Raw genomic sequence first — 25,854 nt, forward strand, 5'->3', positions numbered from 1 at the left:
ACAAGTGTATACACATGAACGTACACAGGTACACACCTACACACAAGTGTATACACATGAACGTACACAGGTACACACCTACACACAAGTGTATACACATGAACGTACACAGGTACACACCTACACACAACAAGTGTATATACATGAAAGTACACAGTTACACACCTACACATACACACAAGTGTACACACTTGAACGTACACAGGTACACACCTACACATACACACAAGTGTATACACATGAACGTACACAGGTACACACATACACACAAGTGTATACACATGAACGTACACAGGTACACACCTACACACAAGTGTATACACATGAACGTACACAGGTACACACCTACACACAAGTGTATACACATGAACGTACACAGGTACACACCTACACACAAGGGTATACACATGAACGAACGTACACACGCACACCCAGTTACACACCTTAAACGTACGCACACGCGCGCATTGCACAATGCAGATAAGCCACGTGGCCATAAATACCTGGCCCATGAAAAGGGCAACAGGGTAAGAACCCATACATGCCAGGTCCAGGGTCTGAGTCTGGGCAGGGTTGGTGGACCACACAGAGATAACCACGAGAATGCTCGGAGGTGATCCAATCTCGTCAGGTCTCGGAGGGCCTTAGCAGGGCTGCAACCCAGCTACAATAATCATCATCATCCTTCGCATGCACACGGTCCCTTGTTTCAAAGCAGCATCTCACCTTACACTTTCGAAAGGGACCCCTCCCAGTGGCAAGCTGTTGTTGCTGTTGTTGTTGCTGACGTGTGAGCAAAAGTTGACCGCGACCAGAGGCGCAGCTCCCAGATTCAACTTGGGGGGGCTGTGCGAGTTCCGACTGTGCCCCCCCCCTTCTCCCGACTCACGTTTACTGAAATAGCTACGGATTACTTTTAACACCACGGCGTAGTCGTAGTGAGTCGTAGTGAGTAGTCGTAGTAGAGGGGCTTTCGCGACCAATATTAATGTGTACAATATAAATGTGTACAATATTAATGTGTACAACATAAATGTGTACAATATTAATGTGTACAATATTAATGTGAGCAATATAAATGTGTACAATATAAATGTGTACAATATTAATGTGTACAATATAAATGTGTACAATATTAATGTGTACAATATAAATGTGTACAATATTAATGTGTACAATATTAATGTGTACAATATTAATGTGTACAATATTAATGTGTACAATATTAATGTGTACAATATTAATGTGTACAATATTGTGTACAATATAAATGTGTACAATATAAATGTGTACAATATAAATGTGTGTCGCTAAACACCGCCGCCAACTCGACACTGCTAATCAATGAGGCTTATCACGTAAACAACACGTCCCCAATTAGTTACTAGTTTAGCACTGGTGGGTTTACTCTCAGACACACCGGTTAGTGCTGTACTAGTAACGAATTGGCACGTTTCGTTAACGTGACAACCCTTACTCATTGGCTGTGTCGGGTGGTGGTGGGTTTAACGACACAGTTACGTTTACCCGATCTAACCCAAAAACCTCTATTATGGATAGATACGGATGTTTTTAACCCCGTAATATACAATAATATGTTAGGCTATAACTCTCTATGTAATGATAGTATTGCGTCTAAAGGGAAACAGTCTCACGGTGAGTGTTACTAAATAAAACGATGTTAAGGTCTAGGATGAGCTCCAACGGGGGTGGTGGTGGTGGATCAGGCGGCTTGATGACGCTGCTGCTGCTCTGCTGATGCGACTGTAGCTAGGTGCGCGATCGCCATGGTGGGCTGCAGGTAAATTTTTAATAAGCAAAGAAAACTTTTTGTGTAACTTGTTTACCTCTTGATTGGGGGTTCCCCCTTCGTGGCCGACTGCCCCCGCCCCCTGCAATGATTTGCGCCCACCTGGCCGTGACTTGCGGCAGCTACCCCACGCGATCCACCTTTGAGTCTCGGCCAGTCGTGTCAAGGAGACTGGAAGCTGATGCCCCGCTCCCGAAGGGCCCAGTCCCGTGCGCGCGAGCGATGGACTAGGAATCAGAATATTTATTTATAGTGGAGGAATCCGATGAGCTATAAAGCTATTTTTGCACTGGTGTCCAGTATGGGCGGGTACGGACGTTACAACAGCAAAAAAACACAAAAACACGTGAGTGGTACAAAGTACGAGAAAGGTAAACAGTCGCCCAAACACTTAGAAACACAACACTAAACCATCCCCAACCTATCAGGCAAAGCACACTCAAGTATTAACTTATATTTCAGAAGGGACCTGGCCACAAATGATAACTAAAGAAAGTGGCCGATCATTTGAACATTTATAGCAGCAGATCCATCTAAATAATCTCAACGCGTGTTTATTCATTGCACGGTAGCGTCAAGTCGGGGTCGCGTCCCGCGGTGGTTCACGTCGCCCTCCGCCGAACCGAGTGGGTGGACAGGGATCCATGCCACGCCGGGCTCCGTGCCGGGGCGCAGCTGCAGTGTCGGGATGTTGGCCGAGACCTCGACGGTGGAGGAGGTTGCGTCCCGAACCTGCTCGTCAGGGTCCAGAGGCACAGATGTGGAACTAAGACGCTCAGGATGAAACCCGTGGCCTGGGTGTCTCTGTCGCTCGCAAAGAGGGCTCGTAATGGTCATGTCAGAGGCTGAGACAGCACCGCTGAGGACCCGAATTCGTGCCCCGCGTGCCGGTGTCTTTCGTGTCTCAAAAATGCAACAGCACCAATAATAATCCATATCCCTGTATACATACCCTGTCTCTTCACTCCATGTTGGCCACGAGGGCTGTTTGGCCATACTTCCTCACGCTGGTCGGTGTGGGCTAGTGAAGGAGTTGGGAATCAAATCCAAGTCTCTGGGTTCATAGCGAGGTGAGCTCAGCACTGCGTCACCGCCATGTTGGAGACAGTGAGCCACCACCAATGAATACATGAGTTCAAGCCCTGGGTCTGGGCACAATCCTTCTCTTTGGGGATCAATTAATGGTCAGCACTGCTGATGAGCATGGTTCGCAGAACATCAAGTAGGTCCCGGTCGATGGAAACGTTCCCTCCTCGTGTACGTGCTAAGTCCTCTCCCTGGACACACTCCACCCCGCGTGGAGACAAACGCCCATTGCAAAAGTAAGTGGCCAAACATCCGCTGTGTAGCAGCACCCTCCTGGAAGAGAGTCTTGAGACTCAGGGAGGCCTTCCTGTATTCACGAGACGTTATGTTACGTATGCTTGTGTGGGTGGCGCCGCGGTTAGCACACGAACCTGGCCACCCGAGTTCGAAGTATGGCCAAAGAGCGCCCGTGACCGGCACAGCGCGGGGGGGGGGGGGAGGCCATCGTTCAGCGGTGGGTTGGCAAATAATGACTAAATATTATTCATTCATTATTTTACTCAATTAAAATATCACTATAAACGGGCGAGGTGAATATAGAGATACATTCTCTTTGAACCGATGCCTGGGAAATATGGTTTCGCAATCTTGGTGCGATGATTCATGACCGCGTTGATTTAAAGGGGCGTTTAATGCCCAGCCAGCACAATGCGAATTGTTCCAGGCGCGCATTATTAAAGGGAGATTTCTTGAACAACCGGTCTCATGCATGCATCTTCACACCGGTTGAGCATTATGATATCACCCAATTAAAAGGTACGAATTTGTTCTCATCCGAGTCCCCGCGGCCAAAGCGCGCGTGGTGACGGACTGCGCCGTTCGTAGGAATCTGGGCGAGTGAACAGGAGTCTGATTTTGAGCTGCGTACAGCTCGATTATTCTCTGATACTTAACAAACTCTGTAGCTACAAGTTTTCTACTGCAGCAAACTTGGCACACACACAGATATAACAACAACAACAACCAACGCCATTCGCCACTAAGTGGCGGTGACGTCACCACGACGCTTGTGCCAGGCTGTGTGCACCTTGAGGCCACGTGACGTGTCGAACGCCCGCTGGCACACACACAGATATACACACACATACACACAGAGGGACACACAGAGACAGATACAACAACAACAACCGCCATTCACCACTAAGTGGCGGTGACGTCACCACGACGCTTGTGCCAGGCTATGTGCACCCTGAGGCCACGTGAAGTGTCGAACGCCCGCTGGCACACACACAGATATACACACACAGATACACACACACACACAGACACACAGAGACAGATACACACATATACACACATACACACACATACACACACATACCACAAATACACACACACACACTCGCTCACTCACTGAGACGTTTGTTAAACGTACCCCAAGGCGGGAACCTGAGTTCGACTCCAGGTTTCAGGCACCGGTCTCTAGCGTCGCGAATTGATGAGCTCAGCCCAGTCACCAATGGCTGCACACAGACAACGAATCGCATTGCATTTGCTTCTCTATTTACTTTTAGTTAAATTCCAGCTCTGAGATGTTCAAATCAAATATTGGTTTTCGGTAGTACAAACAATTACCCTGTAGCGGTTACAGTCTCCAACTAATATTCACGCAGTCACTCCGGTCTATCTATCTAAGGGACATTGCCTGAAACGTCGCCTATAATATATTTAGTTTAACACGTAGGCTTTCGCGACCAATATCATCCATAATATAGTTTTTTGGGGGGGGGTTAGATCTGGAAAACATAAAAGTGTCGTTAAACCCGCCACCACCCGACACAACCAATGAGTAAGGGTTGTCACGTAAACAGAACGTGCCAATTCGTCACTAGTACAGCACTAACCGGTGTGTTGAAGAGTAATCCCCAACATTTTCAATCTGAGTACGACGTTTCGCCAGTAATAACAACCAGCTTCATCAGCCAGATCCGTGGAGAAATCCTCCCGAGTCGTTCCTTGACGTCACTTGCGAGCCCTTCACGTGCGAAGGGGGATGGGGGTTAGTGAATGCATCGATTGGGTTGATATGGTAATCAGCGTACATTACACAGGCACATTGCCATTGTACATCCTGTCGATTGTGTGCACTAAAATAGCAGGACCTGCAATTGGCTGCGGCGTACAGGTAATCACTTTTGACGTACCTGTAGAGGAATGTATTTAAACATTGTATTGTTTGATGATTCGCTTCCAAGCAGCACTAAGCCTGTAGCTATACGACCGGTTAAATTCAGTTGTATTTCTCTCAATTTCGATAGATTATCTAATTAGTCTTGGCCAGTAGTAGCTAGTTTTAATTCCAACATTATCAGAATTGAGTATCCTTGTTGGCACGCGTGTTCTGCCACTGCTGACAGTTGTATCTGGGAGTGTTCCATATTCCTTGGTGTTCTCTCCATCTCGTGCTGATCATTCGTCCTGTCAGCCCAACGTAGCGTTTGCCGCAAGAGCAATTCATCCGGTACACACCTTCTGTTGATAGCTTCGGTAATAAATCTCTTGTACCAGATATGAATTTCTGTATTTTATGCACAGTGCCAAATCTGACTCGGATGTTTTGTTTTTCCAAGCATCTGGCGAGTTTATCAATTACTCCCGCAATGTACAGTACTTTAATAGTTTAAATTACTTGGTCAGTCTCAACGCTCGTGTTGTTTTATTTGGTTTTGGCATTCAGTGCCCTGTTGATTTGTGCATCATTGTAACCGTTCAATTGCAGCGCTGCTTTAACATTTCACTATCACCATCTGACACTGAAGGGCTCACAAGTGACCTCATCACATCTACCCCTCGATATAAGGAACGAAACAGGAGGATTTCTCCACAAATCTGGTCGCTGTCCGCCTGATGAAGCTACTTGTAATTACTGGCGAAACGTCGTATTGGCACGTTCTGTTTACGTGACAACCCTTACTAGTTGGCTGTGTCGGGTGGTGGCGGGTTTAACGACACATTTATATTTACGCGATCAAACCCCAAACACCTTTATTATATTTCGATTTAAAGCTTTCGTGACTGCAGGGATTATTTCGGTAAAGTCACGTAGAAGAGAAATGCTTCCCTTCTACGTGACTTTACCGAAAGAACCAAGAAGACACCTCTATTCTGTATAACATATTTAGTTTACTTCGGGGGAGTGTGACTGTGTCCATTCCCGCGCTACTGCTTCCCCCTCGTGGCCACACACACACATCTCATCCCCACACACATCTCATCGCCATTCCAGTTTCCCTGTATTGCCCACCCCCTCCCCCCCGGGTTTAAGACCGCACTGATGGAGTACAACACTGATGGAGTACAACATTGATGGAGTACAACACTGATGGAGTACAACACTGATGGAGTACAACACTGATGGAGTACAACACTAGAGCGGAGTTTGACTTCTCGATTGGGGGGGGGGGAGCAGGCGGTTCGTTTTGTCTCTCACTTTAGGAATCACGGGTGCATATAATTAATGAATTAACTTGAAAATCTTAATTGTGAACTACTGAAAATTAATGAATAAAGGTGTCCAGTTTGGGGGGAGGGGGGGCATTGAGCCCCCCCCTCCGTGCCTCCCTCAAACTCCGCCCATGATTACAACACCGTGAGTGGACCCCCCCCACGCCCTCATTGCTCTGCACAAACCCACCGGGGGGTGCTGAGTTCACCCAATGTGGAGCTGCAAACTCATTGAGGGCCACCGAGATGAGACGCGAGACACTGGCGGTGGACCGGCAACTCCTCTTCCTCCTCCCGCTCTCCACACTCGCCAGACAGACGACGTTCTCCCCCCCCCCCCCGCCCTGTCCACGATGTAAGCGACGTTTAAAAGCAAACTTCGTGCTTACTGCGGCCTCTACATCGGGTTGACCTTGGTTTGGGCTTGCTCCGTGTCTTGCGAGAGGCACTAATTATTATATTTTATCGCTGTTGCCTTGCACAGCGGTTGTGAGGTGACAGTTTTTGCATGAACGACGCGATATTAAAATGCATCATTATTGTTATTTAACGCAGATCTGCACTGTTACAGCATCTGTACCATCGCAGGACGCCCATGAAATATAGCGGCTGACAAGCTCATTCGGCCCTCCTTACCGACTTAAATCAATCATATCTTCTGTATCATGGCCACGCTATCGGGATAACTATTGAAACCAGTGGATATTATCCTTCACTGCAGCCTTGCACACCTTGGGATGTCAATCGTAAAAACAATCAACAGTGTTAATGAACACACACAAAGGTTGATTAAGCAAAGTAGTTGAACTTACGTGCATGTGCTTAATTTGTGTTTTCGATTATTTACATTCAAAAACAATCTGGCCACTTCTCGCACCCCCAGAAGGGGCCTCAGCTCGCACCCCCAGAAGGGGCCTCAGCTCGCACCCCCAGGCTGTGTGCGAGGTGATGCACCCCAGGTCAAGAACCGCCGCTCTAAACTCTTTATTTGTTCTTGATTATTTATGATCCGGGCCTCCGTCAGTCAATCAACGCCGGGACGAGGGGAATGAGTGGGATGGCTCTGCCGGGGGGGATGGGGGGGGCGAAGCCGCTCCCCTCGCCGCGCCACTCGTCGGCCCGTCGCTCTGAGCGCCCGGAGAGACTTCGCTCGCCACTGTCGACGTTTTCCGGCTGGGCCAGAGGCAGACATACCGGCCAAGGACACGCAGTCGGGGGTGGCGATCGCTCAGGCGGGGTGAGCTGAGGGCATGGCGATGGTAAAAAAACAAAACATCAAACAAAATCCATGAACAAATCAGTTCATGGATTTTGTTTCTTGGTCGGGGGACCCTGAGAGCCGGGGTCTGGAATCCGAGATGCAGCCGTCCCAAAAACCATGATTGAGTTGATGGTCTGACATAGAGACCCATCGACTTATACAGAGACCCATCGACTTACAGAGACCCATAGACTTACACAGAGACCCATAGACTTACACAGAGACCTATAGACTTACACAGAGACCCATAGACTTACACGGACCCATAGACTTACACAGACACCCATAGACTCACACAGACACCCGTAGACTTACACCCAACTCTTATACGGACCCCTAAACACACTCAGAGTGAGACCCGTACACTCAGAAACCCGTAGATTTGTACACAGACCCATCGACTTACATAGCGAGCCATAGACTTACAACAGAAACCCACAGCCTAGCGGAGACCTCGCTTGTAAGCATTCGGCAATGATTATTATTGCATGGCAATGGTTATTATTGCATGGCAATGGCTATTATTGCATGGCAATGATTATTATTGCATGCAATGGTTATTATTGCATGTAAATGGTTATTATTGCATGGGAATTATTATTATTGCATGGCAATGGTTATTATTGCATGGCAATGGTTATTATTGCATGGGAATGATTATTATTGCATGGCAATGGTTATTATTGCATGGCAATGGTTATTATTGCATGGCAATGGTTATTATTGCATGGCAATGATTATTAATGCATGGCAATGGTTATTATTGCATGGCAATGGTTATTATTGCATGGCAATGATTATTATTGCATGGCAATGATTATTATTTCATGGCAATGGTTATTCTTGCATGGCAATGGTTATTATTGCATGGCAATGAATATTATTGCATGGCAATGATTATTATTGCATGGGAATGATTATTATTGCATGGCAATGGTTATTTTTGCATGGGAATGATTATTATTGCATGGCAATGGTTATTATTGCATGGCAATGGTTATTATTGCATGGCAATGGTTATTATTGCATGGGAATGATTATTATTGCATGGCAATGGTTATTATTGCATGGCAATGGTTATTATTGCATGGGAATTATTATTATTGCATGGGAATGATTATTATTATTATTGCATGGCAATGATTATTATTGCATGGCAATGGTTATTATTGCATGGCAATGGTTATTATTGCATGGCAATGGTTATTATTGCATGCAATGGTTATTATTGCATGGCAATGGCAATGGTTATTATTGCATGGCAGGATCGTGAGAGGTGATGGCGACGGCTTAGCGAGGCCTTCGTCCAGCAGTGGATTGATCATAGTATGTCGTGATATCAGCCGATTCAGAATGGCTGTTGCAAAAAGTTCACGGCTCAAATCCAGGAAGCCGCCCACATTAATACTGCGGTGCGGCCGCCCATAGAGAGGGGAGCGGGGCCGGTAGCACCCCCCCCCCCCTCTCAAGTTGGGGGGGGGGTTCATGATGGCCACGTGCGAGTCGCCGAGGCCCTGGGTTTGAGCGTCTGGCGCCCCCCCCCCCCCCCCCCCCTTTGTTGAGTCGTCATTTGTGATGGCCAGGTCGCTCTTGGACAACAAGTTAATGCCTTGGTGGGCTTCCCCTGGTAGGATGGGGATGGTTTCGTTTAATTTCTTTCGGTGATTTGTTGACATTTCTTGTACTTTGCACTCCTATCGTGTTTGTGTACTGTTTGTTGTTGTGACGTTCTTACCCCGTGTCCCTACTGGACATCTGTGGAAAAAGAGTTTTATAGCTCATCGGATTCCTCCAGTATAAATATGATCATTCGATTGTAACTCTGTCTGGGTGTTCACCATGGCCGTGACGGAGACACTTCAGCCAGCGCCGCTGAGGCCCCAGATTCCGATGGGCTGGCCAATCCGCGTTCTCTCCCCAGCATGCGTGCACAGAGAGGCCCCAGTGACGTGGTGGCCAGGAGATGTTATCTCCCTCGCCTGGTATGCAGGAGGTCGTGGTGGGTTCCATCCCGGCCCTGACGCCTGCGGGGCCCTGGGCGGTCGCCCCCCCCCCCCCTTCCCACGATTCCGCCGTGACCTCTAGGGGAGGCTGGCGGGGGGAGGGGCTCTGTAAGTTACCGTATTAGCGTGGCACGTCAAAAGAACCAGTTCCCACCTCCACGGTCACAACAGCAACCGTTGTGCAACCAAGCATCGTCAATAATAATTCTCATCACAATAATCATCATGATAATAATGATAATCATCGCAATAATTATTACAATGCTCATCACACTAATCATGGTGATAATCATCATCATCACTGATAATGACGTAGCCGTAGCAGCAAATAACGGTATTGCGATTGCTGTGTTCGGCACGCTGCAGGGCTTCGTGTCGCCACCACCACGCCAGCTGCTGCACCACCTAAACCCAGCGCCACCCAGCGCCAACCACCGCCAATATGCGGGACATCCAAAAGTACGACGCCAAGCCTCAGGTGGCGTTCAACCACTACCTGCCGCACGGCGCCGCCGCCTCGCCGCACGTGCCCGTGCCTCTACGCAAGAAGCGAGGAGAGAGGTCCCAGGCGGTCCGCCAGAGCTGGACGGCACCGCAGAGTGAGGAGGCGCCACGCATGGGAGACAGGTACGGGACGGGGGGGGGGTTAAGTGGCAGGGGGCTCTGGATTGTAGTACACAAAGACAAAGCAGGCTGGCTACGTGCGGTGCGAAATAAGTCAACATACACATCCATAACCGCTACACTGCACTCTGAAGCAGCAGTAGCCATCACCGCCCTGCTACTGGCAGCAGTCGACTGCTCGCTTGCAGGCCCGCGAAGCTGGGCGTGGAGGAGCCGTACCGTGGCTCTCCCACGAGAGGGCAGTAGAACAAAACAAATGTGGACTCTTACCTGTTCTCGTGGTGTACTTGGCGGATCGAGTGTTTCCCCCTCGCACGCATTGGTTTCCCCCCGGGCGCTCCGTGCCTTCTTCCCACGTGTAAAACACTCGTCGATTGGCCGAGGAGCTCGGGTAATTGTTCCTCCCCCTGGCGCCTCCGAGTCGTCGCCTCTCTCTCTAGGAGAGCGACAAGTAAATACCCTCCAGCGCGTTACAAGTTGTCATCACTCGAGAGTGTGCAGACACTGCAACTACACCGTGGCCCGTGAGTCACAGAGACGCCAGGCTCCAGCTATGAAGAGGAGCCCATTTAATTCCTCGTACCAGGGGCACAAGGAATGAGTGTGTGTGGGAGTGTGTGCCTGGGTATTTTGTACCATCAGACACTCCAACCCCACAACTCCCAATTGGTGATGGGGCAGTTGTGGAAAGAGTGGAGAGTTTCCCAGACCTGGGCAGTGTGCTCATGACCGGCTCCGGTTTGAGAGCAGAGGTCTCACTCCGGGTCATGCGGATCGAGGGGGCTAAACGGGCGCGGCACGGGCTAGAGAAGAGATGGAGTTATGTGGTACAGGAGGACGTGGAGCTGAGTGGACTTGCCGATGACTGGTACCAGCGGTGTCAAGATCGGCCTCTGTGGAGGAGACTCGTGAAGGACGCTACTGGGCAGTTGGAGGTAGTCGCCCTCCAACAACAACGGAGGGCGGAGGAGCGACGCTCACAACAACGAGCGGAGCGCCAGGTGGCTAAAACACAGCAAGTTGGCACAGTAGGGGTCACAGATGGTGCAGTGGCCAGTCATCTCAGTCGACCCGTGGCACCTGGGTCTGTCCCGTTACCTGCCAGCGGGCGTTCGACACTTCACATGGCCTCAACGTGCACATAGCCTGGCACAAGCGTCGTGCTGACGTCACCACCACTTAGTGGCGAAAGCGGTTGTTGTTGTTGGGAGTGTGTGTATGGGGAGCGGTATTGTAGCGGTTAGCGCGCTGCGCTATGAACCCGGCGACCCGAGTTAGATTCCCGCTCATTGTCAACACCAGTGACGATTATTTGAACCGGTGCTGGGCCTCCCCTAGGTCGACTCAGCCTCAAATGAGTACCAAGTGCGGTGTGTAAATATCGCCACTAGGGAGACAAAGGCGGTCGGGCGTGGTACCGGCCACCCACCCCCTCGTGTACCGTTCCGGCCTTTATAGGTGCTCGCTAACAGCACTTGCCCCAACAGTCTGTTAAGGCTATACGGGGGATCTTTATCTTTGTGATTTGGTGTGTGGGTGTGTGTGTGTGTGAGTGGGTGAGTGTCTGTGTGACTGGGCTCGGGTAGGTATATGTGGGTGTGTGTGTGTTGCTCTCTAACAGCAATTGCCCCAAGAGTGTGAAAGGCTACAGGACTGGGGATCTTTATCTTTGTGTACGAACGAGCCGACTGATGAATGAGTCGGCCAACAAATTCATTCACCGACGGCGCAGCCGAATGAACACACCGAGTGATCCAACAAAGGAATTCGTTCACGCGCGTACCAACTAACGAACGGTCGTAGCCAGCCAATGAGCGAGGGGGTGAACGAACGATCGATCTGCAGGAGCCGGAGCATGAGCGACGTGCGTGGGGGTGGCGGCGGCGGCGTGAGCGTCGACTACGCTGACGAGGTGGTGGAGATGAGCCCCGCGGAGTTGGCGCGCCGCACGGCGGAGCAGAAGCAGCAGTACGAGCAGCTGAAGCAGTCCCGGCAGCACGTGCCAGAGGAGAGCGACCACGCGTGGCAGAGTGTGAGGCCGCTCTCCAGACACTCGCGCACACACGCACCCTGCTCGCTCCAGATACACTCACACACGCACACACCCTGCTCGCTCCAGATACACTCACACACGCACACACCCTGCTCGCTCCACATACACTCACACACGCACACACCCTGCTCGCTCCACATACACTCACACACGCACACACCCTGCTCGCTCCACATACACTCACACACGCACTCTGCTCGCTCCAGATACACTCACACACGCACCCTGCTCGCTCCAGATACACTCACACACGCACCCTGCTCGCTCCACATACACTCACACACGCACACACCCTGCTCGCTCCACATACACTCACACACGCACCCTGCTCGCTCCACATACACTCACACACGCACCCTGCTCGCTCCACATACACTCACACACGCACCCTGCTCGCTCCACATACACTCACACACACACCCTGCTCGCTCCAGATACACTCACACACGCACCCTGCTCGCTCCAGATACACTCACACACGCACCCTGCTCGCTCCAGATACACTCGCACACACGCTGCTCGCACACACGATCTCTCCTGAACTCGTTATTGTGTGGTGACGGTGCTGGTCTCATCTTCTGCTCTCACCTTCTCGACTACACAGAGCCTGGCAGCTTGGAAGTCCCGGAGGATCGGTTCCAGCGAGAAGCTCCTCCAGAAGCAGAGCGACAACTCCGCCAATTCCAACGGCAACGTGCGGCTCTACCGATCCGGCGGCGGTGACGATCGTGGTGGCGATCTCGGTGACGGCCGCGGTGGCGGTCGCGGTGGCTTCTATGGCAACAAGTATGATCGTTACAACCGATTCACCGTTGGGTTTTGGGTTGGGCCACGCAACAATCTGGCCAAATTTGTTGCCGTCTGAGACCCTCTGCCTCCCGGCACGGCCAAACAAATGGAATTGGCGTGCAGGTGCTCAGCGCTCCGAAATGTGAATTTTTTTCTGGGTGCCAATTACCCACTGCCCTCTCCCTCCGCACTCACTCTCTCTCATCTCTTCGCAGCGGCGTCAACGACGATAACGACGGCGACGACGATAACGACGACGATAACGACGACGACGACGACGATGCCGTCTACTCGTCATCGCGGGGCGGCGTGAGCTCCCTCCGTCGTCCGGAGGCGGCGCGGGACTACGAAGAGGTGACAGAGAGGAGGAGGGATATGGTGGACTCCGGGCAGACGAAGAGGAACCTCGTCACAGCCTCGTCGCAGCCATCCGTCGCCCTGCCCGTGAGACGTTGATGGGGTCGGGGGGGGGGGGGGCACTCGGCATGAAAGAAAATGGCTCAGGGGCCCAAGTAACTTAAGGAGCCCTGCGGCAAATATTCAACTTCAAACTCTAATTGACACAGCAGCCAATTAACAAGATAGCCCATTAATATGGGACCTTTCTTGCCAGTATCAAAATATAACAATAGGTTTTACTCTTTCTGGCAATAAAACAGTTGTGTCAAGGTGCTAAAACACCAAACAAAAACCTTTTTCGAGGACTCCTGTCTGCATTAACCACACCAGGTACTTGTGGTGAACACGCAAACAACAACAAAACATGCTCTGACATAATATATAGCATTTTCTTTTAAACTGATTGGTCCATACCAGAGACAGCTTTCTTTTGAGCCTAGTCTCAAAGTGTTAGACCAGAGAATGCCACGATTGTCAACATGCCCTGATATATTATCAGAGCATGTTCTTTTTTTGTTTGCATGTTCACCACAAATCTTGTGGTTAATGCAGACATTGGTTCCTTGAAAAAGGATTCCGTTTGGCGTTTTAACATTTTAATACAACTGTTTTATTGCCAGAAAGGGTAAATCCTATTGTTATGTAGCCAATTAATGTACGTAATCTCTTAATTGGTCTGCACATATCTTTTTTCATCTCACTATATCTGTTGTTTTTTATATACATAATATATGTATTGTATACCCACCATAGACTTGGGATGTTGGGTCAATTCCATATTTTCAAAGAATGCATAAAAATGGGTGGAGACTGCACTGGGAGGCCCGATAGAGGAGCACGTGGATTAGAGAACACACGCAAGGCAGAGGCGTCGTGGTGACGATAAGAGAAGTGAGCGAGGCTTGGGCAGGGCGCATCGCAGCTGGGGGGCGCCCGGTCGGAAGGAACGACGACCGATCGATTAACAACGGCCTGGCAGCGAAAGGAGGGAATGCACAATCCCAGTGGGGATAGAGCAATGAAATCAGCTGGTGCGCAGGAGCAAGATGGGTTGTGGCATTTGCAGGACCATGAAGGATGGCCACAGCGTGGTGAGGCCATCATCCGGCAGTGGATAGACTGTGGCTGATGATGATGGTTAGAAATAGATCATATTAATTGTAACTGTTCTTTGTGCACACACATCTATTTTGCAGAAAACAAGCACGGTGTTCAAGGCCTATGCAGAGGCACCCAAGCCTAGCCCCTCACCTAACGTGCCAGTGCAGCCCAGGATCAGCGAAGCCAAGCCGAGCTTGCATGCGAGCCAGGCCTCAAGGAAGGCTCCGGCCGCACAGTGGGACAGCGTGCAGTCCCTGCCCCGTGGATTCAAGGTACATTTAAGGATGACGTTCCCCGCGGCGTGCCCAGGACAGACATATAAATAGAGAGGCCCGCGTCTAAGTGTCCGAAAAGGAGAGGGTGAGCGGCGAGCCCCGGCGGAAGTGCAGACGTGCTCTTTTTGCAGAGGTTTTTTGGTTTTCGTGGTTCGATTCTGGCAGGCCGCCCAAGTGAATGCAGGAGACTCCGCGCCATTATCTGCGCTAATGACGAGGAGGATGGCCGCGGAAAATGAAAAAATTGCGGATAATCCAAAAATATTAAGATTTTCCTCGGATCTCTATGCCAAAAGCCATTAATATAGGTATAAATTATGTTTAAGTGAAGAAAATTTAGTTTGTTAATTGACAAAACTAAAATAGTAGCAAATAATGTATTGATCATGTCTTATTACAAAAGTCCAGAAGACTCGGCCCACTAAGTGGATGAAAGCAGAGCCACGCCAATCAACATCAAACTCCACCCACAGTTGTAAAGATATGCAACTTATGTACTGTAGAGGTGATCACGTGGATTTAGAATTAACCGGATGCAAGATATTTGTTCGGTTGAAGCACGTGACGTGTAATAAACATTTCCAAGAATAAAAATGTATAACTAGTTTTTAATTATTAATTTGGGCTTAATGTAAAATTCATGAGTTATGAATTGACATCAAAATCTCAGGTGCGCGGCTAATCCGCAAATTGGATAAATTGCACGCGCATAATACGCGCTTGTCGTGGTTAATACGCGCTTGCGTATTAACCACGACACTCTACGTGTCGTGGCCGTCACGGTGCACGGCAGAGATCACCCCGACGTCGTTGGCAATGTCCAAAATTAGCCGAATTCAAAAACCAACCCCGCAAGTAACTCGATTGGGATCACACGCACACAGCAGCAGCATCGCCCCCCTACTGCTAAATCTTGGCAGGACGCTCCCTGAAAAAAGAGTACTTGAGGTTTTCCCTGGGCAAAACGAGTGGAGCTATGGCTCTCTCTCTAGCGTATGGCCAAGTCTGTGCAAAACACACGTCCGATTTGAAGTCTGTGAGCCACGCGATAGCTTAATACCGCTCAGTCCGCCGGAGGGCGGCCGTAGGATGCAGTTGGTTTCGATACGGTGGTTCCATTGTCTGGTTCGTGTGGACCGCAGTCACACTGTGGGCTCTCCTTAATTCTCCACTTGTGGCGGACGAGGTGTGGGCGCAAAGACCTGGAATGATGACGATCTCCATTAAACATTAAAAACTATTAAACTATGTTCATTTTACCAGGAAAGCCCCACTGAGCTATATAACTCTTTATCAGAAGCGACTTGGCCACAAATGATAGCTCAATGAAGTGTCTTATCATCATCACGTGGAAATTTACAGCAGCCAAATACTCTAAACGCGTGATGTTGATTCTAAATGTGGACGGAAAAACCGGAGGACCCAGAGAAAAATTCACACGACCATCGGGAGAGAGACATGTAAACTCCAAATGATATAGGCATCAGGGTCGGGATCGAACCCACGACCGCATGTATACCAGGCGAGGGAGTTAACATCTCTCACCACCGTGGCGCCCCTCATTCGACGTGTGCAGGCGGAGACGGTGACATCCTTCAGCCGCCCTCTGGAAAAACCCTCGGGTTCTCAAGTGGAATCAGTGAAGAGTTATAACCGCACAGTGCAGGGCTGGAAGGCGCTGGAGGCACAATCCTCGAAAGCGGCACCCACCACCAAAGTGACCACCACCACCGTCACCAAAGCCACCACCGCCAACACCAAAGCCACCGCCTACAACAACACTGGTTACAACAACACCGCCTTCAACAACACCGCCTTCAACAACACCGCCTCAACCACACGCAAGAGCTACGGCTCCACCAGAGCGTGGGGGGATGATGACGACGAGGAGGAGGAGGGGCCGTGGCGACCACCGCCGCCAGTGGCACCGCCAGTGGCACCGCCAGTGGCACCGCCAGCGGCACCGCTGCGGCGAGTCGCCTCTCCTCCCACGCCACCGCCGAGGAAGTTCGACAGCTCGGCGGTGGCGGTGAACCGGCTGAGTCAGCGATTGCCGCCGCCGGTGATGACAAACGCGCCTCCTGCCGCTGCCGCCTCCACCACCACCCTGGTGTCTCCCGTTGGCAAGACAACCTCCTCGGTTACCGTGACACTCACCAAATCGTCGCCGCCTCCCTCCGTCGCGTACCAGGTGTTTTATTATTTCTCGTTATTTTAATATATTTTTTTTTAGACAGCTGCCGAGCACCGAGTCAGGGTGGGCCCCCCCGGGAGGCCCCGCCCGGGACGTCCGGCGGTTGTCGTAAGCTCCCCCCCCCCCGACGCTGTTCAGAACGAGTGGTGTCGATCGCGCACCGGAGTCTCGGTCCAAACTGTGGATCGCTCGCAGGCGACACGGCTCCGTACCCGCCTGTGAAAACAAAGCGGCGGCGGCGGCATTCCTTCGTGACTTCCTCGCGCCGTGAGGATGGCGTGGGTACTGTGCGTGCTTCACACCGAGCACCATTGTTAATCACCGTGCCGCCCCCCCCCCCCCCCGACCCGACCCGGCAGGGATTCGGCGTCTCCGAGACGCGCTCCGTCGCCTCGGACAAGCCCAGCCGCCCAGTCCTGCCCGCTGAGCCTGCCAAGGTGGCGCCCCCTCCAAGCGTCGGCGCCACCCAGAAAGGTGCCAGCCACTACCCACGGAAGAAAAAAACACCACACGCACACACGCACGCACGCACGCACGCACACACGCACGCACGCACGCACGCGCACGCACGTACACATGCACACACGCACGCACACACGCACGCACGCACGCACGCGCACGCACGTACACATGCACACACGCACACACACACGCATGCACACACTCACACATGTGTAAGGACAGTACGGGGTGATGAAGGGACAGTACGGCTCTCCATGGCCGTGCTTACTAATTAACGTAACGGGAACAGACAGGGTCACGTTAGGGTAACGTGGGACCTAAGTGGTCACTAATGATGATTGATGCGACAAGTGTTGACAGGGTCGCGTGAGGAGAAGCACGGGACCTAACGGCCGTGAATTGTAATAAGGGCAGAGACGGACAGCGCCAGGTGCGGTGAGAGAGGGTTCGGGAATAGGGGCGTGGCCGGGTCGTGAGGGGAATAAAAGCCGGCGTGAACCGGGGCTCAGGGCTGCTGTTGTGGGGGGACGGCCATCACCGTCGTCACCTTGGAGCGGGTCGTCTTCATCATCCTGGAGTGGGCACCTTGTAGTCTTGGAAGGCTAGAGTTGTGTTGTCTCAGAATAGAGTTGTCTAAGTTGCCCAAGTGTATATAGTCACTCGCGGTTACTCGTTAAGTTATCAGTGAGTCGGTGGACTTTATTCATAATAAATATACATATAACTGAACACGAAGATGTCTCTGAAAGCTACATTACAGATGCACAAACACATGCACGCAAAGATCCCCTCGCCGTATAGCCTCGAGCATACGGGGAGGCTAAGTCGATCTAGGGGAGGGCCCATGACCGGTTCAAACGAGAATTGAACTCGGGGGTCACGGCCCGATTCGTAGCGTAGCGCGCTGACCGCTGCACCACCACTCCCCATAAAATCTACCAGGCTCTACAAGACGCGCACGCACGTGTGTGTGCGTGTGTTTACGGCGATTCTAGAATATTGTTTGTGACGCCGTACTGTGCGGGCGATGCTGTGCTGCATTGTGGGTGAGTTGGAGAACAATTCTCACGCACACGCTCACCGTGGGGGGTGAGTTAAGAGTGCCACTCCCACAGCCCGGTTTAGCGGCAATGATATTCGCCGACGCTTCACTCGACGCTGCGTCGAGCGTCTTCGGGACGGGAAGCGGCAAGCGAGACGTCAGCTGTCACATCGCAGGATCCTTGAGAGGCGGCGGGCTGGGCCGGGGAAGGCCATTATCCAGCAGTGGATTGAGCGTGGCCGATGAAGCTAGTTGTAATTACTGGCGAAACATCGTACTCTGTAAATGTTGTTGCTTGGCTCTCCAACACACCGGTGTGCTGTACTCGTGACGAATTGGCACGTTCTGTTTACGTGACAACCCTTACTAGTTGGCTGTGTCGGGTGGTGGCGGGTTTTAACGACACATTTATATATTTATGCGATCTAACCCCAAAAAAACCTCTTATGGGTAAATTAAATGTTTTCTACTGTGTAGTGAGCAGCACGAGCAACGGTGAAGTTTCCGGCAGGAAGAAAAACCAGTGGCGGAATGCGGAGTTCTTCGGATTTTCCGGTAAAATGCAAACTCCGGTTTCGATCTTTTGTTCAACTGGATTCATTCCCCGCGTTGTCACTGGGGTTGTGTGGCCATACTTCACCGCGCTGGTCAACGCAGATTTGGTGACCTGATAAGATATCACTCGCCCACTCATGATGGCCGTGGTCAGGAATCGAATCCGGGTATTGATAGTACTGTAGTAGTCTCCACGGAGTTATCGCGTGGAGCAGGGAAGTTGGTGATGGTTGTTGGTGTGGTGTTTAATGTTGGGTGGACTGGGTCCCGTCGCATGAATGTGGAATTACCACCACTGGACCAGATCTGGCATGAGATGTAATGAGAGGAGAGTGGATACGGATTGTCTTAACAGTGCCCGGTCAGGAGGTCGCTCAGCCCATCATCCCTCCCTCTGGGGGTCGATACAATTAAATTAATACCACTTTGTGGAATTATCCTATGGCCAAGCTCGCCCCCACCATAGGAACGTGGAATTTTCACCACTGGCTATGCAGGGCTGTGAACGGGGAGATGAGCCCCAATGCCTCAATGCTGATTTGAGCTTCAGCAATAGGAGATCATTTTGACCTTGTGGCTAGTTGTACTGCTCGTTGGTAATCGATTGCAATTGCTATCGGTAATCTAGGGTATTTGAATAATCTAAATTGGTGTTGCGACTGGCTGATTTTTGTCTATTGCCGCATTCCTCCCTCCACAGAAGACAACGATGATGTCATGGTTGACCATGTAAGTAGAACCTGGGCTCACTTTGCTCACACGATCGCTCCCTCACTCACTCGCACACACTCGCCCGCTCGCACACACTCGCTCGCTCCCCCGCTCACTCGCACACACTCGCCCGCTCGCACACACTCGCCCGCTCGCACACACTCGCCCGTTCGCACACACTCGCCTGCTCCCCCGCTCACTCGCACACACTCGCCCGCTCGCACACACTCGCTCGCTCCCCCGCTCACTCGCACACAGTCGCACACACTCGCCCGCTCGCACACACTCGCTCGCTCCCCCGCTCACTCGCACACACTCGCCCGCTCCCCCGCTCACTCGCACACACTCGCACACACTCGCCCACTCACACACACTCGCTCGCTCCCCCGCTCACTCGCACACACTCGCCCGCTCCCCCGCTCACTCGCGCACACTCGCCCGCTCCCCCGCTCACTTGCACACACTCGCACACACTCGCCCACTCACACACACTCGCTCGCTCCCCCGCTCACTCGCACACACTCGCCCGCTCCCCCGCTCACTCGCACACACTCGCCGGCTCCCCCCACGCACTCACCACCTTGCTTGGTTGCTCGTTGTCGCAACAACAACCGCCATTCGCCACTAAGTGGCGTTGACGTCACCACGGCGCTTGTACCAGGCTATGTGCACGTTAAGGCCACGTGAAATGTCGAACACCCGCTGGCAGGAGGTCACGGGACAGACTGACTGAGATGACTGAGAGCACTGACTGCTATCACGATCACTTACTCACTCATGCACTCACTCAGCGCATGAATTATTTGAATGCATGAATCATGGAATAAATGCATGCGGCTACGTGCGGTGCGAAAGACGTTCAACGTACATACATACAATACGTTGCAGGGATTAATGAGGATATTAACGAATGAGTGAGTGAATACAAAAAATAGTGAATGAGTCGACATGGGAAAGTGAGCGAAGGTGGCCAAGACAATGAACCAACGAGACAATGAACAAACGTGACAATGAACAAACGAGACAATGAACAAACGTGACAATGAACAAACGAGACAATGAACAAATGTGACAATGAACAAACGAGACAATGAACCAACGAGACAATAAACCGACGAGACAATGAACCGATGAGACAATGAACCGACGAGACAATGAACTAACGAGACAATGAACCAACGAGGCAATGAACCAACGAGACAATGAACCAACGAGACAATAAACAAACGAGACGATGAACAAACGAGACAATGAACAAACGAGACAATGAACAAACGAGACAATGAACATACGAGACAATGAACCAACGAGACGATAAACAAACGAGACGATGAACAAACGAGACAATAAACCGACGAGACAATGAACCGACGAGACAATGAACCGACGAGACAATGACCCGACGAGACAATGAACCGACGAGACAATGAACTGACGAGACAATGAACTAACGAGACAATGAACCAACGAGGCAATGAACCAACGAGGCAATGGACCAACGAGGCAATGGACCAACGAGACAATGAACCAACGAGACAATAAACAAACGAGACGATGAACAAACGAGACAATAAACAAACGTGACAATGAACGAACGTGACAATGAACCAACGAGACAATGAACAAACGTGACAATGAACAGTCGAGAAAAACGGACGCATACGCAGACGAACGATTTGAACGAGCGAACGATCGAAGTCGTTAAACCGGTCAACGAATGGTGGAACGAACTGATGGACGAATCGGCGGGCAGGAGGCCGAGCGGAAGCAGCGGGAGGAGGCGGAGGAGGAGGAGAGGCGATGGCAGGAGCGTCGGAGACTGGAGGGGGCCGTGTCTTGGGGGGCATCGAACCACACGGCTTCCGGCGGGGGGAGTCACAACGGAGGCCTCGGTGGGGGGCCCGCGGCGGGGGGCCACGCCGGGGGGGCTCCGAGCGACGGCGAGGATGCCGAGGACGTGGAGAAGATGAAGAGGGAGATAGAGGAGGAGGAGCGGCGGTGGAACGAGAGGAAGAGGCTGGAGAGGACCTCGTCCTCCAGCAGGTGACGGCTCCGTCGCTCACATTGTCATCGCCACCGTCGTCACCATCATCATAATCACGATTAATGGCATCACCATCATCGCCACCGCCACCGTCATCAGTACGCCAATTGTAATCATTATTATAATGATCATCATCCAGATCAACGTCATCATCATCATCATCATAAACGTTCAAAATATAATTAATAACATGATCATCATCATGAGTAATTAAATTATTCATTTACAGACTGGCTGAGTCACTGATTAAATTCCTGACTGCTTAAATAATTCATGGAATAATTGATTAATCGATTGGCTGACTTAATTAACTGATTCAAATGATGATTTGTTGATTCTTTGATTGCATGACTGCTTCCGCCGATTCATTCTCTCGCTGACGAAATGATTGACTCATTCGGTGACTTGTTCATTATCCTCGCCGAAGGAATGAACTCTTGACCGATGAATCTATTCACCAATTGACTGACCGATGGATTAACCGAGGGAACGACGGGCGGATTTGTTCCGGCAGCCCCACAAAACCCGGCCCCTGGAGTCCGACCGTCGTTCCGGGCAGTGCCGAGCAGCGCTCCCCGAACCTCCTCACCACCACCGTGACGACCACCGATGTCGACCGCCGCTCGGCCAGCCTGCCGCGACAGTCTTCTCCGAGTGCGAGCAGCTACAACCCCTACATCTCCTTTGGCAGAAGTACGCGAGTGTGTGTGTGTGTACACGTGTGTGTGCACGGTGTGTGTGCACAGTGTGTGCTCGTGTGTGTGTGTACACGTGTGTGTGTGTACACGTGTGTGTGCACGTGTGTGTGTGTACACGTGTGTGTACACGTGTGTGTGTGCATGGTGTGTGTGCATGGTGTTTGTGCACAGTGTGTGCACGTGTGTGTGTGTACACGTGTGTGTGCACATGTGTGTGTGTACACGTGTGTGTGCACGGTGTGTGTGTACACATGTGTGTGCACGATGTGTGTGTACACGTGTGTGTGCACGGTGTGTGTGCACAGTGTGTGTGTACACGTGTGTGTGTGTGTGTGCACGTGTGTGTGCACGGTGTGTGTGTGTGTACACACACAACACGGGTGGGGAGCGGTGGTGTAGTGGTTAGCGCACTGCGCTATGAACCCGGCGACCTGAGTTTGATTCCCGCTCACGGCCAACACCAGTGACGATTATTTGAACCTGTCCTAGGCCTCCCCTAGGTCAACCCAGCCTCAAATGAGTACCCGGTGCGGTGTGTAAACATCGCACCGGGTACGAGACAAAGGCCGCCGGGCGTGGTGCTGGCCACCCACCCCCTTGTGTGACGTGCCGGCCTTCATAGATGCTCGCTAACAGCACTTGCCCCAACAGTCCGTTAAGGCTATATGGGGGATTTTTGTTTGCTTTGTTCTGTGTGTGCATACACGTGTGTGTGTGCCCCTCTAATGGAACATCTGTGCAAGTTTGAAACTTTCAGGCTGCCCTGCCTACGATCCATTCTGGGTTCAATCAGGTTGGATTGTGTGAGGAGCTCACAAATCCTTGAAATATCTGGACACGGTCCCATCAGTGAACTCCTCCGGCGGGCAAGGCTGCACTGGCTGGGTCATGTAGCCCGTATTTCCAGCCACCACATGCCCAAGCAGCTTCTGTTTGGCTGGATAGAGGGGGCTAAACGGGCACGACACGGCATGGAGAGGCGATGGACTAAAGCGGTACAGGAGGATGTGGAACTGAGTGGACTTGCCGATGACCGGTATCAGCAGTGTCAAAATCGCCCTTTGTGGAGGAGGCTCGTGAAGGATGCTGCTGGGCAGTTGGAGGCAGTCGCCCTCCAACAACAACGGAAGGCGGAGGAGCGACGCTCACAATAACGAGCGGAGCGCCGGGCGGCTATAACACAGCCAGTTGACACAGTAGGGGGCACAGGTGGTGCATCGGCCGGTCATCTCAGTCAGTCGACCCATGGCACCTGCTGAGTCCATCCTGTGACCTCTTGCCAGCAGCGAGCCTTCGAGACACTTCGCCAGGTGGTGTCCAATGCGGGGGTGAAAATTGGGGTCTAAGTTTTTTACCCAATCCTGGCCAGCTGGCTCAAAAACGTAATAAACTAACTTAACCTACTTAACGTGATGGTCTGAAAGTGCACCTAGCCTGGCACAAGTGCTGGGGTGACGTTACCGCCACTTAGTTGCAAACAGCGGATATTGTTGATGTGCCAGCCATAGTCAGTGTCACGAATATTAATATCAGAATCATTGTTATTGCCATTATTATGCCTGTCTGTACCCTGGCTTGCCAGCAGAAGGCATCCATCCCATCTGCAGGGTCAGTGTGTCGCCCCAGCGCAACACGTAGGTTTTCTCGGGGTGGAGCGATTTACTCCCACGTGTCTAAACACAAACGGGGCTGAAAACACCGGAACATACATAGAAGACCAGAGCTTGGGAAACTGTTTGTTAGCGCCGTCTCGCCGCCTCATTACGTCCCCGCCAATCTGTGGCTCCCTCGCGTCTCCCAGTCGTTGTCTTATTCAGCAAGCACTCTGCGGCACGATGCCAAGTTTTAATTAATGTCGTCGTCATCGTCGTCATTGTCATCGTTGTCGTCATAATCATTGTCGTCATCATCACCCTCACAATCGTCACCGTCATCATTGTTGTCATAATCGTCGTTGTCGTCATCATCGCCGTCCCCACCTCTGTCCCCAGACCGCTCCGTGGGCTCCGCGGGCTCCGTGGGCTCCATGGGCTCCTCGCACCACAGCCCCACCTACTCCTACCGCGACGCCAGCCAGCGTCCCTCCTCCTACCGCAGCAGCAGCAGCTCCTACGGGCGGCAGACGCTCAGCCCCAACTACCACAACTTTTCCAGCAGCTCCGGCGGCGGCGGCTATGGCGGCAGCGGTTCCAGATTCGGCTCCGGCAGCCCGAGCTACAGCGCGACGTACAGCGTCAACTACGGCACGACCAGAAGCCCCGGCTACGGGTCCAGCCACGGCAGCTACGGCGGCGGCGGCGGCTACGGCGGCGGCGGCGGCAGCGGTTACAACGTGCCGAGAAGTCCCACGCACACGATGGCGAGAAGCTCCGGCTACGGCGGCACGAGCTTCGGAGGGGGGTACGGGGGCGGCGGCGGAGGTAGCAGCACGCTCGGCTCTGCCTACTCGTCGCTGTCGGGATATGGCGGAACCAGCTACAGCCCGGCCAAGTGAGCACACGCGGGGGCAAGCAACGCGACATCGTCGTGACGATGTTGTTGATGAGGATTTCGTGCAATTGTTAAGAGATTCGGCTCAAAGTGATGCAGCCGTTCGGTTTCCACTCACCCCCACCCATGCTGTGTGGAAGCTACCTGGCTCTGTCGCTCCACACGAAGCTCCGGGTCTTCTCGGCCACAGTCGTGCCGTTAACTCTCTATGCTTGTGAAACGAGGACCACTACAATGGAACATCTGCACCGGTTAGAAACATCTAGGCTGGCCTGCCTACGATCCACCCTGGGTTTAACCAGGCTGGATTGTGTGAGGAGCTCTCAGATCCTTGAAAGATCTGGACACAGTCCCATCATCAGCGTTGGCTGGGTAATGTAGCCCGCATGCCCAGCCACCGCATGCCCAAGCAGCTATGCTTGGGCACCACCCGGTTTAAATCAAAACCCAGTCTACGCAAGTCCATGGGTCTCTGCCTCACTCTATGAGTCTCAATGCGAGTCCATGGGTCTCTGTGACCCTCTGAGTCTCTTTGCGAGTCCATGGGTCTCTACGTTATCACGACTTGGCCGAATAACCCCGCTGGAGAGGTGCTCTGCCCCTATAGTGGAGGCGATTCCGCCAGCGGTGGCAGTGGTAGCGGCGGCGGCGTGAGCAGTTGCAGGGGCTGCACCCTCACCTTGCGGGCTTGTCGGCTGCAGGATCGCGGGCGAGAAGAAGGAGTGCGGGAGCTGTGGCAACGCCATCGGCAATGGGGCGGCCATGTTCATCGACTCTCTCAACCTCTTCTTCCACATCGACTGCTTCAAGGTG

At 52.0% G+C, this 25,854-nt stretch overlaps 1 protein-coding gene and 1 long non-coding RNA gene across 2 annotated transcripts in view; one reads left to right on the plus strand and one right to left on the minus strand.

Moving 5' to 3' along the window:
• LOC116955717 (uncharacterized) overlaps positions 1–25,854 on the plus strand; it is a 49,670-nt gene that overhangs the window by 16,177 nt on the left and 7,639 nt on the right. The window contains exons 2-14 of the mRNA XM_076053403.1: positions 9,971–10,231; positions 12,074–12,260; positions 12,886–13,067; positions 13,286–13,514; positions 14,666–14,842; positions 16,422–17,036; positions 17,399–17,513; positions 19,021–19,098; positions 19,799–19,827; positions 21,563–21,852; positions 22,368–22,546; positions 24,543–25,041; positions 25,743–25,851. Coding sequence (XP_075909518.1) covers positions 10,047–10,231; positions 12,074–12,260; positions 12,886–13,067; positions 13,286–13,514; positions 14,666–14,842; positions 16,422–17,036; positions 17,399–17,513; positions 19,021–19,098; positions 19,799–19,827; positions 21,563–21,852; positions 22,368–22,546; positions 24,543–25,041; positions 25,743–25,851 — 2,874 coding nt within the window. The 5' untranslated portion in view covers positions 9,971–10,046. The remainder of the gene's footprint in view (positions 1–9,970; positions 10,232–12,073; positions 12,261–12,885; positions 13,068–13,285; positions 13,515–14,665; positions 14,843–16,421; positions 17,037–17,398; positions 17,514–19,020; positions 19,099–19,798; positions 19,828–21,562; positions 21,853–22,367; positions 22,547–24,542; positions 25,042–25,742; positions 25,852–25,854) is intronic.
• On the minus strand, positions 2,039–4,950 carry LOC142906032 (uncharacterized). Its single transcript, XR_012930030.1, has 3 exons — positions 4,741–4,950; positions 4,272–4,359; positions 2,039–2,542 (listed from the first exon to the last, which is right to left on the minus strand). It is a non-coding gene; the product is annotated as an uncharacterized LOC142906032 (long non-coding RNA).

Source organism: Petromyzon marinus, chromosome 61 (assembly GCF_048934315.1).
Source record: "Petromyzon marinus isolate PM22_M1 ecotype Great Lakes invasive population chromosome 61, UKy_Petmar_22M1.pri1.0, whole genome shotgun sequence".
NCBI classification, from domain to species: domain Eukaryota; kingdom Metazoa; phylum Chordata; class Hyperoartia; order Petromyzontiformes; family Petromyzontidae; genus Petromyzon; species Petromyzon marinus.